This window comes from Mya arenaria, chromosome 4 (assembly GCF_026914265.1).
Source record: "Mya arenaria isolate MELC-2E11 chromosome 4, ASM2691426v1".
NCBI lineage: Eukaryota > Metazoa > Mollusca > Bivalvia > Myida > Myidae > Mya > Mya arenaria.
The window spans coordinates 58,790,806-58,808,073 of NC_069125.1; the positions used below are offsets into that span (position 1 = coordinate 58,790,806).

The 17,268-nt window shown below is 33.8% G+C and overlaps 1 protein-coding gene across 3 annotated transcripts in view; it reads right to left on the reverse strand.

Annotated features, from left to right (window-relative positions):
- Positions 1–12,688, reverse strand: part of LOC128232825 (vacuolar protein sorting-associated protein 18 homolog) — a 47,605-nt gene extending 34,917 nt beyond the window's left edge. The window contains exons 1-6 of one of the 3 annotated variants that reach the window (XM_052946578.1): positions 12,625–12,688; positions 7,524–7,601; positions 6,914–6,990; positions 6,008–6,117; positions 5,091–5,239; positions 2,395–2,479 (exon numbers count right to left, since the gene is read on the reverse strand). In XM_052946578.1, coding sequence (XP_052802538.1) covers positions 2,395–2,479; positions 5,091–5,239; positions 6,008–6,117; positions 6,914–6,990; positions 7,524–7,601 — 499 coding nt within the window. In that variant the 5' untranslated portion in view covers positions 12,625–12,688. Of the gene's footprint in view, positions 1–2,394; positions 2,480–5,090; positions 5,240–6,007; positions 6,118–6,913; positions 6,991–7,523; positions 7,602–12,550; positions 12,579–12,624 lie in introns of those variants that run through there. The other 2 variants (XM_052946579.1, XM_052946580.1) reach the window with 2 other exon arrangements.
- Positions 12,689–17,268: the final 4,580 nt, after the last annotated feature.

Below are 17,268 nucleotides of genomic sequence, written 5' to 3' on the forward strand. Positions count from 1 at the left end.
CATACAAACTGAGTGTCAAATATCAACTCAGGTGTTTACAAACTCAGTCTATAATATCAGCCCTGAAATGTGCAAACTCAGTCTCAAATATCAACCCAGATGTTTACAAACTCAGTCTATAATATCAGCCCTGAAATGTACAAATTGAGTCTCAAATATCAGCCCTGAAATATACAAACTCAGTCTCAAATATCAACCCAGATGTTTACAAACGCAGTCTATAATATCAGCCCTGAAATGTACAAACTCAGTCTCAAATATCAGCCCTGAAATGTACAGACTCAGTCTATGATATCAGCCCTGAAATGAACAAACTCAGTCTCGAATATCAACCCTGAAATGTTCAAACTCAGTCTCAAATATCAGCCCTGAAATATACAAACTCAGTCTCAAAAATCAGCCCTGAAATGTACATACTCAGTTTATAATATCAGCCCTGAAATGTGCAAACTCAGTCTCAAATATCAGCCCTGAAATGTACAAACTCAGTCTCAAATATCAACCCAGATGATTACAAACTCAGTCTATAATATCAGCCCTGAAATGTACAAACTCAGTCTCAAATATCAACCCAGATGATTACAAACTCAGTCAATAATATCAGCCCTGAAATGTACAAACTCAGTCTCAAATATCAGCCCTGAAATGTAAAAACTCAATCTCAAATATCAGCCCTGAAATATACAAACTCAGTCTCAAATATCAGCTTGGATGTTTACAGAATCAGTCTCAAATATCATGTCTAATTGTACAGAGCAAGCATGTGGCACAGTGCATTAGGTAGGTTGGGCCAAAAAAGCTTATGTGAAGAAAACATAAACTAGATAAGTATTGAATATGATCATTTGAAAAATGGGCCTGAAAAATTCATATCAGTACATACAAAATTTAACCGTTTAAAAACTTTTGAAGGATGTATGTTGTGTTGAGCTCCACACCACATCTATATTGGTACACATATTTTCGTACAGTAAAATTACATCGTCTTTAACAGTCAGTAATCTCCATAGTATTCTACCATGTCATATGATTTAATGTATTAAACAATAGAACTATTTCATGTCCTTAAAAAAAGACAACATATCTTACAGCAAGCAAAATTTGACCAATATCATTAACTTTTCATCCCAAAATGAAATACTGCTGTACATGTACATGAGTAATTTTATTTTACCCTTTGAATATCAGATAAAAGCTGGTAGTTTTTGCCAAAAAGTCTGATTCTCATGGCAGCCCTTACTACAGACATTTAGACAAAAGATAGAACAGTCTACATCAGAGGTAGAAGGGTCTATATATATATTTTTAATCTGCAAAACAAGGGAGTTTCTAGCAAAGCTCTTTTTACATACTCTTGTTTTTATGCACTTAAAAAGACAAAAAATAGGGGTTTGAACAGACTCAAATCCAGACACTCTACAATGATTCTGTGCTTGATATTTTGTGAAATATTACAGGATATAATAAGCTAGGTAGAAGGATTTTTAGATTTTTTATACATGTCCTTATTTTGATGGAATTATGAAAGAAATAATTGTTTGCATTCTGATTTTCGAATTCCTCGTTTTCTTTTTTTGACTTCTTTCCTAATGTAAGGTTGAGGCTTCAAATCTTTTGTTTAAAGATTGACAAACTTTTAAAAATATGATCATTTTCATAAACATTGTCTACATTTAGTTTGAACGCAGATATTGATCACTTTTATGTCACCTTACTAGTAGTCACTGTCAGAGGGATGCATCACAACACTTAACTACATGTTTTCAAACATTATCATGACACTATAGACCATGTGTGCCATGTGTGCATGTACAAGGAGTGTTTTAGAAAAAGTGGCAACAGTGGCGCATTACAATTTAACAGTATTTGAATTTGACAGTATCAATATCTTTGTCAAAGTCCTCTGAAACTGGCCGGCTGCATCTGGGCTCATCTCTATAACAATCTTTCTTCCTTCTTTTAACAAGGATACCCATCTCGCAACAGTATGGTATGGAAGAGCCATTTCACCATATACATACTCTGTTTTAATTTCTAATGGCCTTTTACCCAGTAAGCTGCAAATCATACAATTTCCTCTTTGCTCTACTTGAATATTGTCACAAATTTCAGTAAGTAGTAAATGGTATGTTGTCTTTTAAATCACATTTAGCAATTTGTGCACATGGAAAATGTGTAAAACTTGGATAGGCTTATAGAAATAATCAAAACGCTTTCAATAGTACGTTTCACATGTATGTGCACAAGGAAACCGTGATTTTGCAGCTTTGTTGACACTACTAAAAAAGTTCTCCTTATACATTTTTATTATATACTGCGGTGTACATTGATGCACACTTCTCACATTCTCATATAGCACCGGTACATGTTTGAATATATTTTTACTGCCCAAACCTTTACTGGTTCCCAGGAGGATGGCCCCTGTGGTGTTCTCATTGGCATTCTGCCAGTTCCACCCCACACTGTCTATATGGTGACCCTGAAATAATATAATTTTTATTTTAGGTCAGAGAGAATAGAAAAGGATTGTATCCCCATCCACCCTGTCAAACAGCCCTTGCCCAGCATCTATTGCACAAATATTCGGCTGTGCCAAAAAAGTGGTTGAAAGTTGAATAAAAGCCCAAAAATCTAAATGAACCCGGAATGCTTTCTAAACAACATACTATGACCAGTATCTTGTTATGATTTGCATGCAGGTAGATAAACATATTTTCTGTTTTTTCATGATGAAATTAATTTTGTTCATGACTGAATTGAAAAAATAAATATATCTAATGAATTAAAGAATTCTGAAAAAAAATGGACAATTATTCAATTACTATCTGTCAAGGGAAATGTGACACATGGAAAACTATATTTACACTGACAGCATAAAAAAAGGCCAATCACACCTAATCAATATACAATCATTGCCCATTACTTGTTCAATCAGGTTCAGGTGTGAACATTCCAGCATGCACTAAAGCATGGTCATATGGTTATACTGACAACCTGACAGGTACAAAGGTGTGAGCAGCAAGGCAGACTAACAGTATATAGGCTCTAGGTCCCCTGACCAAAGCACATCACAAACATCACTTGCACAACTTTAAGTGCCAATTTCAATAAAAGGGAAAATGGACAGCTCAAACAAATCAGCTACAACAGCAGCTAATAACACCAATGTTAATGTACAGAGAAGATTGAGAGCCATCCAGCAGACAGAGACCAACATTCAGGCACTAGGTAGGTCCCTGGTAGATCACCATAGGTCACAGAACATGACATATTATCAGTGAATCAATCTTAGTATAATTTATGATGTTGATTGATGATGATGATGATGATGATGATGATGATGATGATGATGATGATGATGATGATGATGATGATGATAATGATGAAGATGATGATGATGGTGGTGGTGGTGATAATGATGATGATGATGATGATGATGATGATGATGATGATGATGATGATGATGATGATGATGATGATGATGATGATGATGATGATGATGATGATGATATGATGATGATGATGATGATGATGATGATGATGATGATGATGATGATGATGATGATGATGATGGTGATTATGCTTTTTTCCACATTCATACATATCTAAATGACATTTCAGAGAGGAGCCTGGATGGGATAGGCATGAGAATGCTACAAGCTGAGATCAGGGACGATCATGTTGGAATGCTTCAGCTGCACATTAGACAGTCTGTATCACAAGGAGTCCTCAATGCCTTCCACAACTACCAACAACACTCACTAAACCAGGTACTTAACACCAGCTTCATTTTCATGTATTCATTTTAATAACAACTTTGTCAACAGTTGATCTTTATACTTTTTAGTCTATGCAATTTCATATCCAGTATACGCTTAGCCTTCGTCAGATACCCCCACTCCCCAGTATACAATTACGCTCTGCTTCACTAAGTGTCATGGGGCATTTAATTAGAAAATTCTTTCCAAAATCACTTTATGCCAATTGCAATGTAATCATGAATAATTAATCAGGCAGTCATTGGTGCTAAATGGGTACTTCTTTGGAATCTAACACACTAAAATTACATTGTGTGATCTTTTCTATATTTAGTAACAAAGCCCCTGTATGACTGTTATGGTTCATCTTCCGAGTTAAAGAAGATAAAATTGAAACATATGACATCATTTGAAGATAAAAAAAATTCTACCTTATTTATGTTTAAAAAAACGAGATTTGTCTGTCTATTTTCCTCCGCTAATAATGTGATGTAAACAGATTTCAGTACTGACTTCTGAGGTTGCCGACAATGATGCTTAGCAAGCATTCATACAATTTCTGTCTGTTTTACAGCTGGAGAACCTTGTGAATGATGAAAGCTCTGAAGATGGTGATGATTTAACAGAGGCAGTGACATCACTTATGTCGTCAGTGATGACATCACAAACATCTGCATCTAGACATGACCAGGCAGCACAAGTGTGGATAGACTATCAAAACATAACCTATAGAAATAATTAGTACCATGAAGTAGACATTCAGAGCAATCTGATGAACTCATGTAAAACATTCATTTGTAAACCATAGTGCTATGTTGGGAAATGCTTAAAAACCTGATCAACTGGGGCCATGTTCAATAACCAGGTTAGATCTCATTTAAGTTTAAGAATGAATCTGAGTGTTTTGATTGGACTATAAAAATAAATTTCAATGGACTGAATGGACTCACTGTGGCATTACTAAGGATAAGGATGAAAATTATATTGCATACTGTCCCTTGTTAAACAAATACAATTTATATTAAAACATGTGTTGTCATTTTTTCTCACTGTTTGTACAAGATAACTATTATACCATTAAAGACGCAACGGTGCGCATGATCCTAACAAAATAACCTATCATTGAAAGTATTTTTTTTTTATTTTAAACTTCTCTAAAGAAATTAATTAAAAATACGCAATAAACAGAGTCTCAAACATTGAAAATATAGTGTTCAAATTTAGTAACACGGCAATCAAAAAAAAAAAAATACATTTATTGAGTTAAGTTCAACATTTTACTATACATATATTTGGAAACAACTGATGGTTTATATTAAATGTGAAGCATACCTTTAGTTTTGCAATTGGCTTGGGTTTCTTAGAGTTGCGTGACAGGTAGAGGTTCTCCTGTGACTCCAGACTAATTATGAGATGTCGGCCAGTCGGGTCAAGGAACATTCGGTGGACTCTCTCCTCTCCTGGCTTGAAGAGTTCAACCCCTGGGAGGAAAACAGACAGATAAAACAGATACAGATATTATCAATCTATCATCTGGTGTAAAGGACCGTGTCAATATTTATGCCCTATTTATAAGAATATCATTATTATTCATTATTACAGCAGGCAAGGCTGAACACAGTCTTCTTATTAAATAAGATCACTGTGTTTATGTAGTAATACATGTTAGTCTTATACAATGTAAAAAAAAAGTCCACAAAGTTTTCACAATCAATTTTTTTATCCATAACTTCATTCCAACTAATTTTAAGATATTCAAATAAAAAACAACAACACCTTTTAATTTAAGGGCACAATATAGGTAAAGAAAGATCTCGCGAGATTATCCTTGGTAGTGCTTAGAAATCCCATGAGAGGTTGAAACATGTGATGGAGGTTGTCTGAATTCCTTAGAAATGGCATCGTGTCTCCTAGAACTATTTCTTAGGCAAATAATGATTATTTTTATTAGAAAATAACTGCCATTACAAATGGGGTTTTCAATTAACAGCCAAGTGGCCACAAAATCCCTAGTTTTAAGAGTGCAAAAGTATCACTAGTTTTATTATCTGTACACAAATCATGAGCTTTTTTTATTATTAAAGTTAATTTAAAATGAGTTAAACATAATAATGCATTAATATTACAATAACAACATTTGTTTGCATCTATCAAATGTAACCTTTATTGTGTCCATTTAAGAAAATCTCTAGGATTAAGAAACTAGATTGAACAGATGAAACAAAAAATCAGTTTGTATATCAACTTACGGTCTGTGTCATCAGCATGTTCCAGATCTAGGCGCATGAGGACACCATGGTTCATGACCAGTACCAGGAAGTTGTTACACACCACAAGATGGGTGATCGGCTCATCTGGCCTGCAACAACAGTCAACACATGGACATGGCAAACACATTACATTTGTAAAAATGTATTAACTATTGAATAATCTTTGCAAATGGCTTCTTTAATGTACATTTAATGACAAAAAATATCATACGGTACAGAAAGTACAGAAAATCAGATAACAACTTAAAGAACAAATAAGAACATTTTAATATATTTTCAGTCAAGGGAAATGTTTACATGCAATTAGTTTTTTACAAAGTTTAAACAACAAAAACACTTCAGCTGACAACTTCAAAGATACTAAAAATACCAATCAAAACACAAAACTGTCTTACCGGTAATATCTTTCAGAAAAAATTAACACAAGCACTGTTCAACTCATCAGTGAATAACCTTCACTGCCTTAATAATTATAATATCATCTCTAGTGATGGCAGAGTAGTGAGTGTATCAGAGCTGAGGGTTCGGGCTTGATCCCCTCTCCGAGATTCTTTGATGAAAATTTATCAACCAGGAGTGGTACCTGATTCTCAATCACATGTACATTGTACCATAGCAGATAAAAAATAAACATGAACTGGACAATTTTTTTATTATTATCATTTGTCTTCATGAGCAGTTGGAAGTTGTATAAATAGCTCCTAATTCTTAAATCTGTGTTTGTTGCTAAAAAAACATGTAAGATAAAGGTTTCCTTTACCATTACACATATTGCCTTAGCTGTAAACAGTTACATATAAATGTGATTGCACTGTTGGTACTTCTACTAGAAATATTTTCAATTTACTCCTGCGATTATCTTTAATTCAAAAATGAACACCTTACTTAAAATTTATCTTGCTCTTGCTGAAGATTGGAACCTCTGTGTCTCCCAAGCGAACATCAAAGATACCTGGACCCAGCTGTAAAGGGAATGACATAATGTGAAAATACAAGCAAGAGTGCCGCAGAACAAAAATGTAAAATACTCCTCAGTTGTTATTTTTTTGTCTAAAAGGACTGGATACTTCTTAAAGTCTAGACCTCACTATACATGTATATTGCATATTGTTTCTGGCAACACATGCACCATGTTTCTTTTGAACTTCTTGAATGATTTCCGAGTTACGAAAAAAATAAAGGTTTGCAATTTCTTTTGTCAAAATAGGGGCTTCATCAAATATTATTACAGTCAGTGTAATTGACCTTGCTTAACATGAGTGTTTTTACACTGGCAACATGTGAACACAGTTTTATTTGAATATCTTATATAGTTTTTGAGTTATGGTCAAGGTTAAAGCTTTGCCAATGCTGACACCAAGGCTATATCACAATACTTAAACAATCTTTTTAAACAGACAAGCCAAAACAAATCAAACTGTTTAACTGAACGTTTTCAATTTCATTACATTTAAATTGAAAACGTATACTTCAAAAACAGCTGAAATACACTTACTGGTTCCGGAATAGTTCGTGATTTTGGTGTAGTGTATGATGCCTGCTCATGCTCATACTGGTCAAGAATAGATGCCATCTTAAAAAAGAAAAAACAAAATACTTCAGTTAAAACATTATTTCATCTAAATTATGTATATCTCAAATAATGAAAACATACTGCGGGCTTTTTTACTCTTCTGTGACGTAACCAATACCCGGCTTTATTATATTTTACTCCATCTGTTCTCAAAATGTTTGAAAAAGTACTCTGTCTGAAAATTCCCCAAAAACTGAATTAATGTGCTTTTTCCCCACAATGTACAGCATTTGTAAGGTATGTGTACAACAGATTAATATCAGATGTATGTCAGGTATAAAACCTCTCTTGAAAACTTAAAATATGGTTTATAGCAAAAAATGCATTTATTAAAGCTGCACTCATTCACAGATTGAACGTTTTGACAACTTTTTTTATTTTTTTGTCTTGGAACGAGCCAATTTTTGCGAGAATTCATGACAACCAGTTATATATGACTGCTGACAAAAAATCAGATAGCAGATTTTTATATTTAAAAACAAAAATTGATGTTTTATGCATTTTTCCTTAAACCGTTAGTAACGGTTTAAGACATAATGATTTTCGAACGGATATATGAAAATCTACCATCTGATATTTTGTCAGCAGTCTTATATCATTGGTTTGCAGATATTTATGCAAAAAATTGCTCTTTCCAAGACAAAAAATAAAAATGTTGTTTAAATGGCCAATCTGTGAGAGTGCAGCTTTAACAAAACATTTTCAAACAAACACATTAAAACATTGAAGCAAAATACTTAAAACAGTTAAAAAAGTCAAATGGGTAAAACATAGGGTATAAAATGTGTGTCATATCAATTTTAATTTCATAAAGGCTTTATTAAATTAAAATTGATATGACACACATTTTATACCTTATTTTTAAGCTAGCGCTATGACAAAAAAAACAGGACTAATAGCTGTGCCCAAAAGTGCTGTTCTAAATTCATCAATGGTTTAATGACACAGTTTAGTCTGAGTGCAACCTTGCCAACGACAATGACCGTCACTCTGCTTCAAAAGAAACAATGTTTAAAAAGGTGTGCCTTGTTTGTGCAATGCAAGTATCAGTTGTATTTTTTTAAAGTTTACTAATGCTTGACAACATTTTTATCATTCTTTCGTTTTTCTATCGCATTTTATCAAACTTCTATCACTTGACCAGCTCTGCCTACTGGCTAAGTTTCAATAATTGGATGATACCCGACCCAATTATGGGATTAGTAGATTACCAGTTATAAATGGCTAATTGCGGTGTTTTGACTGCTGAAACAGTTGGCAAATACTTGCTCATTGACAGATTTACAATTTGCTAAAAAAATTGCGAAGTCATTCTTCCACTTGATAGAAAAGACCTACGACATTAAATTATGAAATGCGTGTCAATAAATAAGTTTGTAACAACATTGGCATCAAAGATTGACCTTTAGGGGTACAACTTTCATGTCTCAGACAAGGGGGCCCAGGAATAATTTGTCATAATGAACAGCATTCCATTATGCATTGGCTAAAACACCAGGATCATTGATATCAATGCCAACTTCTTTGCAAATGACTTAAAATTAGGACAACAAGAATGGTACAGTTAAAGTATGCCATCAATTCCATTATGGCTTTTCACACTTTAATGATTACAAATTAAACTAATTAACACTAATTGATTATAACCAAAATTACCAGTTTTAAACAGTTTGCAAACATTGTTCTTAAAATAAAAATGCAGGAGTTGTATTATTTATATTATTATCCCTCATTTATAAAGCACTCTTTTCATAAAGCAATATACGTTCAAAAGTGCTTTACAATACATATACATAAACACAAAATAGCAAATCAAACAATTAAGCGTGATTACACTCATCCTTACATATTATTCTAAGAACTTAATTTTCAGACAATAAAACATTGATAAAAACAATAACTTAAATGAAAAGGTAAATGAAAAGGTTAATTGTATTAAAGATAAAGCTTAGTGATATGATGAAATAAACATAAAATCCATTACAATTATTTTAGTAAAATAACATAAACAAAATGTTACACTATACATGTTTAAAATATAAATTGTTCTGCACCCAATAATTGAGCATGTTTCATACCAAATTATTATCATTTTTTCATAAGTATATAACTTCTTCGAGGATTGTAAATAATATTCTGAGTGAATATTAAGTGAAGATATACAATCCAGCAGAAATACTGATGCACCTCACACAGTTTATTAACCATAGTGTTTGAGAAAGAAGTGAGTTTTAAGTGTCTTCTTAAAGGAGTTCAACCTTTTGGATCCTCTGATTTGAGATGGAAGAGAGTTCCAAAGTTTTGGCGCCGCATGCATAAAACTTTGTTCTCCAAAGGTGACAGTACGAATATTCCTTGGAAACACTAATGTAGGCCTGCGCATCATTCTTTGATCTTAGATTGGCCTAGGCTCGTGAACTTCTAACAAGTTCTTCATATATACTGGCGATTGTCCATGTAAGGCTTTGAATGTGGTAGTCAGTATTTTGTATTCAATTCTTTTCTGTACCGGTAGCCAATGTAATTCCTTAAGTGTAGGAGTAATATGACTAAAACGAGATGTTCATGTTACAATGCCATATGTTTTTGTAGTCACTGTTCTTAAGGTGTTCATTCCAACCACCGCGCCATTGGAATGCGACATTTGTGAATGTTGGCAGCATCTACGATGTGGCAACACAGGTAAGAACATGATTTGTATAGCCACAGAGAACTGATTGTTGCATGCTTTTTAGTATCAGTTTACTTTGGTTCAGCAATTTACATTCCTATATATAATTATTGTCTTTTTACATTAAAGGTATAACCAGTACGACAATGCTAACCTGGATGGAACTGAGTTTGAATTCACATGCACCACTTGTGCTGATGACCAGGTGTGAACAACTTACTCATAATATTTGATCATGATGACCCTTGGTATTAACAACTCTAGCACCGTTACACATAGCATTTAGTAGTAACCAGTATATAAAACTTTTCAGCTTAGCTGTCGAACATAATTTTACATATATAACAAACAGTATTCATTTATTTACTGATATATCATGTCTTTAAAATTAAATTTATAACATTATAGGACTGGATTTTCAACTACAGAGGCATTCTCAAGACACCAAACAACGTCATGCGGCTGCCACCAAAACTCCACTGCCATCCAAAAAATATTCAAGGACATAGAAAATATATACAGTACACTCCACGCAGAACTACCACTTTCCGTTTTCCTCGACGGATTTTCGTCATCGCTGACACAAAATCCAATTTATCATAATCTGCTTTCCTCGGCATTTTCACTCGTTCACCCTCTGAGGCTGATCAGTGGACCGTATAATTACAATCGCCGTGTTACTCGGGAGTGAAAACACAGAGAAAACAGATTAGAATCTCCTACTGTACATGTATCTGATTTTGTGTAATTTATTTTAATACTGTTCTTTTATTGTGTTGTTTCAATATTTTTCAGACTTACTTGCACATATTATACATCTGGTAATCTGTTGACGGCGCAAAAATGCATTATATGTCGATGTTCATTTTTGACCCAGTTCTGATTATAATATTTTTTAACGTCATAATTAACTATGCAATTAAAATATAATCTGGAATACGGAAAAACAACTGATATGTATCACAAAAGAAATAGTGACAGGAAAAATATTCACACCTACATGGTTCTCAACACCTGCATATTACTCCAATCCAATTTAGTTCTCAACAACACAAAAGGTGTATGACGTTATAATGGTAAACAAACAACATGTGGTGTTATATCTAAAATGTGTGGATATCAACAGGCAATTAACGAATATTAGTTGAAAAGTAAATTAATAACCGAACAAGATAAAGATGTATGTTTTATTGGATATGTATTCTTTCTTTTCTTAAGAGAAATAATTATTTTTATAAACAAAATAACTGCAAATGTAATTATTTATTTTCAATAGTAGCAAGGTAGAAGCATAGAACTTGGAATTCCGCTTTGAGGCCAATAAAACAACACGATCAGTGGCGATACTGGCAATAAAACCCTTGGCGGAAAACGAGCAACTTGGCAAAACTCAACGGATTTTAGCGAGGAAAGCGGTTACGTTCTGGGTGGATGTCCGCGATAAATTAAAAAACCCTCAGAGTGACCGAGGAAAGTGGTAGTTCCACGTGGAGTGTACTGTATTATTGACAGGATATGTCAAAACATAGATAATTTTATATTCATTACCCAAGACAGTGGTTGACGTTCCAGATAACACGCCAGTCACTTATGAGATGGATTTTATTTTGCTGATCGACATGGACTTCCTGTTTTAATTGACATAGTTTTACATTACATTCATCAGGGGCATAATTTTTTAATTAAATTAAATTTCAATTTACTCTATCTTGTGGGTGTACATTGGTCTCTATCACCTAATGGAATTTCACAGGAATTTGACAATGGTCACATAATGAACATTGACTCTTTTGGCAGGTTTCATATCAAAAAGAGCATTCATATACAAGTATTTATTAAAATGTGAAGACGATGACGGATGAGGAAAATAAAGTTCAAACCACCTGTTAATACAATTATAAATTATGATCCATTATGTTTCTCTAGATGGTATGTAATGTACCTAAATATGGGCAGTAATGGCCCCAAATATGGGCCAATGTGTCTGGTCCGTAATGTTCATGGTTCGTAATGCCCATAATTCCTAGGACCTCCCCATTCAGCCTGTGACTTTTCAAAAACCTTAAGACATAGGTCATTTCCATTTACATGTCCAAATAATTAGAATTACTATTCCAGCTGTGCATTTTTTAATACACGGAGGTATACATAATTTATCCAGCTCTCCCCAGCACCTCAAATATAAAAGTTAAACATATCCGAAATATTTGATCCGACACCACTTTCATATTTTTGCCCCTCCCATTATTGATACTTACAGCATGGTTTCAAAACTTACTTTTAATGCATATGATATCAGTACACGATTACTACAAAATCAATATGTTGGAAAAGGATATAAAATGCACATACTCTTGATAAAATATCAAAAAATACCCTTTCAGGAAGTACGCAGCAGACAACAGTTTCGGGGATACCGGACTTTAGAAGATAAGATTTTCGCTAATTTTCCAAGTATGAGTTATCTCCCATCGCAATCTGAAATACTCAGTACATTGAACGGTTACGGTTAAAAGTAAAAAGTTAAACAAATACACACCGTTATCATGTATTCATTTTTTATTTCGATCATTTTTTACACAATACATATACATATTAATGACATGAACTTTGGAAGGCTTAAAATGTCATGTTGTTTAAGTTGCAATATATTATTATTATTATTATAGTAGTAGTAGTAGTAGTAGTAGTAGTAGAAGTAGTAGTAGTAGTAGCAGTAGCAGTAGCAGTAGCAGTAGCAGTAGCAGTAGCAGCAGCAGCAGTATTATTATTATTATTATTATTATTATTATTATTATTATTATTATTATTATTATTATTATTACAAAGACATATACATATGAAAAATAGTAGGTCAGAAGTTTCAAATTATATGCCTGTTAGCATTTTATCAATTGTGTCAAAAATTCTTGAGCGAGCTGTCTACACTCAGCTGGAATCCTTCTTAGTAAAAAATGGTTTGTTGTATGAATATCAAAGCGGGTTCCGTGGTAACTACTCTACCGACTCCTGCCTAACACACCTTACAGATTATATACGTAGACAATCTTCTAAAGATTTATTTACTGGCATGATCATGTTGGATCTGCAAAAAGCTTTCGACACAGTAGATCATGATATTTTATGCCGAAAGCTACAGGTATTGGGTGTGGAGTCGGTGGAGTGGTTTCGCTCATACCTAACCGACAGAAAACAGTCTGTTCATGTTAACAATACCAAATCAGATTTTGATCAAGTTGTGTGTGGTGTACCTCAAGGAAGTATATTAGGTCCTCTGTTGTTTTTATGCTACATTAATGACATGAATACAAGCATCAGTTCTAATTGCAAACTTATACTTTATGCTGATGACAGCGCTATCTTATTTTCTCATAAAGACCCTGATATTATTAGACAAGTTCTTGTCAAGAATTGAAAAACTGCAGCATGTGGTTAACTGATAACAAATTATCCCTTCATTTAGGAAAGACCGAATGCATTTTTTTTGGCTCCAAACGTAAACTTGGCAAAATAGGGGATTTCAGCATTCAATGTACTGGCCATGAAATCAAGTCTCAAGATTCAGTCAAATATCTTGGGTCAATTTTGAACTCTGATTTGTCAGGTTCATCTACTGTGAACAATATTGTTAAGAAGGTTAATTAACTCTAGAATATTTTTTTTTATAGACAACGTGAATTTTTAAACAAATTTTTTTCGGAAAAATCTTTGTAATGCATTAGTTCAATGTCATCTTGACTATGCTTCATCATCTTGGTACTGTGGCCTTACCATGAAGTCTAAAAATAGACTCCAGGTGGCACAAAATAAAATTGTTCGTTTTATTAATAATTTTCATTGTAGAACTTCGCTTTCACTGGCAAGTTTTGCTGATCTTGGTTTTTTAAATGTCGAACAAAGATGTAGACAACTTAGGCTGAATCATGTACACAAAATATTTTATGACTAGTGTCCAAGTTATATGAAGGATAATTTTGTCAAATGTAACGAAGTTCACTCATATGGCAGTAGATCCAACTTAAAATTTTATGTCCCACATAATGGTGGTTTTACAGCAGCTTCTTTTTATTTTAATGGTATACGGGATTGGAACATGCTTCCAAATAACATCAAAGACACAGAACTAAAGTATGTTTTTAAGAAATTAGTCAAAACTCACCTCTTAAATGAGATGGAGAAGTTGGAAAAGTCTGTCTTTTTGTATTCATAATTTTTATGTATTAGATAAATATAAGTGCGCTTTCTAAAAATACGCACAATTTTTATATAGTTGCTTTGGTAATTTTTAAATATTCCTTATCTATTTGTATATTTGTGTGGTATATTATATAATTATGTGATACTGATAGTAGTTTATTTGTGATGAATGTCATATATTAATTTAATTCATCTGAGTATATGATATAATATTATATAATACTGTTCACTAAATCATTAAATGCCAACTTTAATACCTTAAACATGGACCCCGTTGGAAATAAGCTTTTGTACTTGTGCAAATCTTTACGGGTTATCCTGTGCAATGTCATTTATTATGTTAAACTTTATTTGGTAAAACTTTATTTGGTAATAAATTAGATAGCTTTATCATTAACACCAGAAGTAATACTTGTTTTAGTAGATCTAGTATTATGTATTTCATGTTAAACTTTTTGTGATATAACTTATTAAGACTCTAAATATCATGCAAATATGATATGTGATATATCTTATATTGATGTGAAATGTACTGTTATTAACATAATGCACGAATAAAACTACTACTACTAAGTTAACTACTATACACACAAGACAAGAACATATGCAATATGGGGCGGGATAAGTCTGAGTCTTCTGACGTACGCGGGCGCTTTATATTATGTTTGCGGTGTCCCGGTTTTCGGCCGTTGGTCCTTGGTAAAACCACGAAGGCCCGACCGTCAGTGGATGTTACGACGGACAGATCACGGTGGACATGTTGACGGAACGTGTGGTACTGAATGTCTTGCTGGGCAAATGGCGTGAACATCCAAGCAGTTTTTTACCTATACAATTGGAGATGAGTTATGGCTAGGCGGAATTCACCTGTCCTTATAATGGCTGATATGAATTCTTTAAATTTAATTGACCCTCTACTATCACTCAGCAGAAAGATGAACACACTTTGTGAACGGTTATGACATCAAATCCACAGTTTGTTTTAAAACATGGTTTATGGGACTCGCAGTTGTCATTTATCCAGTTTGGAGAAATTGCATTCTTTCTAACAGGGTCGGAATTCTTCTCCTTAACACATGATCTGAGGCGTTTCTGGAAAAACTGCACAAATGTTCCAGACATGTCAGTATTTCTCAAAGTCATCAAATTTTTGGTCATAGCAGATTAATAATAGCTGTCATGTGTTCTCGTTCCGGATAGAAAACTCCGACCCGAGGGCACCTGCTTTGCCAGGTAACGAGGCTTGCCGAGTTACCGGCTACGCAGGGTGCCCGAGGGTCGGATGTTTCTATCCGGAACGGACACACATGATAGATATTTTTTTCTAGCATACATTAAATTACATTTTTTGTGAACAAAATACATAAAAAAGCGCATTTTTGTACATATCAACAAAAAGCGCGTTGGATGATGTTTACTGACGTCATGACGCGCAGTAATTTGTATTCACTGCATACGTCAATAAGTTCCTTCGACATCACGTCTTTTAAGGGTTATTTTGTTTTGTTTTTTAAATTTTATTTTTTTAAAGTTAATGCAAATGGAACTCATCTATTTAAATCTCATAATTATGGTTACATAAAGTGTATTATAAAAGAAATTGAAATTATTACGTAACAGCGCGTGTCTCATCTGGCATGGGGGGATGCCAGATGGAGTTTTCCAGCACGGCTGAATTCACCGGAAATGCCTATCCGGTGTGCTAGAATGTGTCATCAGCCCCTGCGAGACTATTTGTGCCAAATATACGATCTTGCATCTCTGTTTTGTCACTGAGCGAAACTGCATCATCAGTGAATGAGCTGTTGGCGGATGTTTTCCTTTAAATGTCTAGCGCAAAGGACATGTGTATGGGTAAGTAATATGTATAAATTAACACTATGAAATCATAAGAAATAATTTGTAATCTTACTCTCCGTAAAATCCTTTAAAGACGTCAATACACATATACGGCTCGACGTCAATTAAGGAATGAATTGCGGGGTTGATGTCATTATCGGGGTATGAACGCAATTGGGCTGGTCTAAGTGTGTGGAGTCCGAAGGACTCCTCGCGTACTTTGACCAGCCAAATTGCGTTCATATCCCCGATAATGACATCAACCCCGCAATTCAGTCCTTATATTTACAGCAATAGTTCATTATTTTATTCAAGAAACGTTAAAAAATACATTTCATTTCGGTAACCTTTCAGTAATCCTTTCTGTAAATAGGACGACCCGACTGTTACCGGAAACATTTTTTCAAATGACGTCACAATAACGCGGGAAAAGATCAACCACTTGAAATCACGTTTAAACGTAAAATTGAAACACTTTTGGCAACAACACATTTAAAATATATTACTTAGCACTTTCTAAAATGTTGATTTATATTTTACGGGACCTGCTGACACAATACAAACAATAACAAGATCAATAGTTTTCATGTATATTGTTATGCGATGAATTGCAATCCGAACATATCCGAAGATGTTGCGTTCATCGATTGATGAACGCAATTGCCGAAAGGCAGTTCATTTAAGGAATGGAATATTGAGGTGTAAATATTCTTGTATACATTGAAGATAAGATCACGGCTACAGTGATTATGGTAATGACCACATAATGTGTGGCAATATTTAAGATACACTACTTCTGCTATTGGAAAAGCAACCCTTTGGTGTAGCTATAATTGTATGTAACCTTGTTTGATGTAAACCTTGTTTGATGTAAACCTTGTTTGATGTTAACCCTCGCAGTTGTATGTAAACCCTCGCAGTAGGATGTAAACACTCGCAGTAGGATGTAAACCCTCGCAG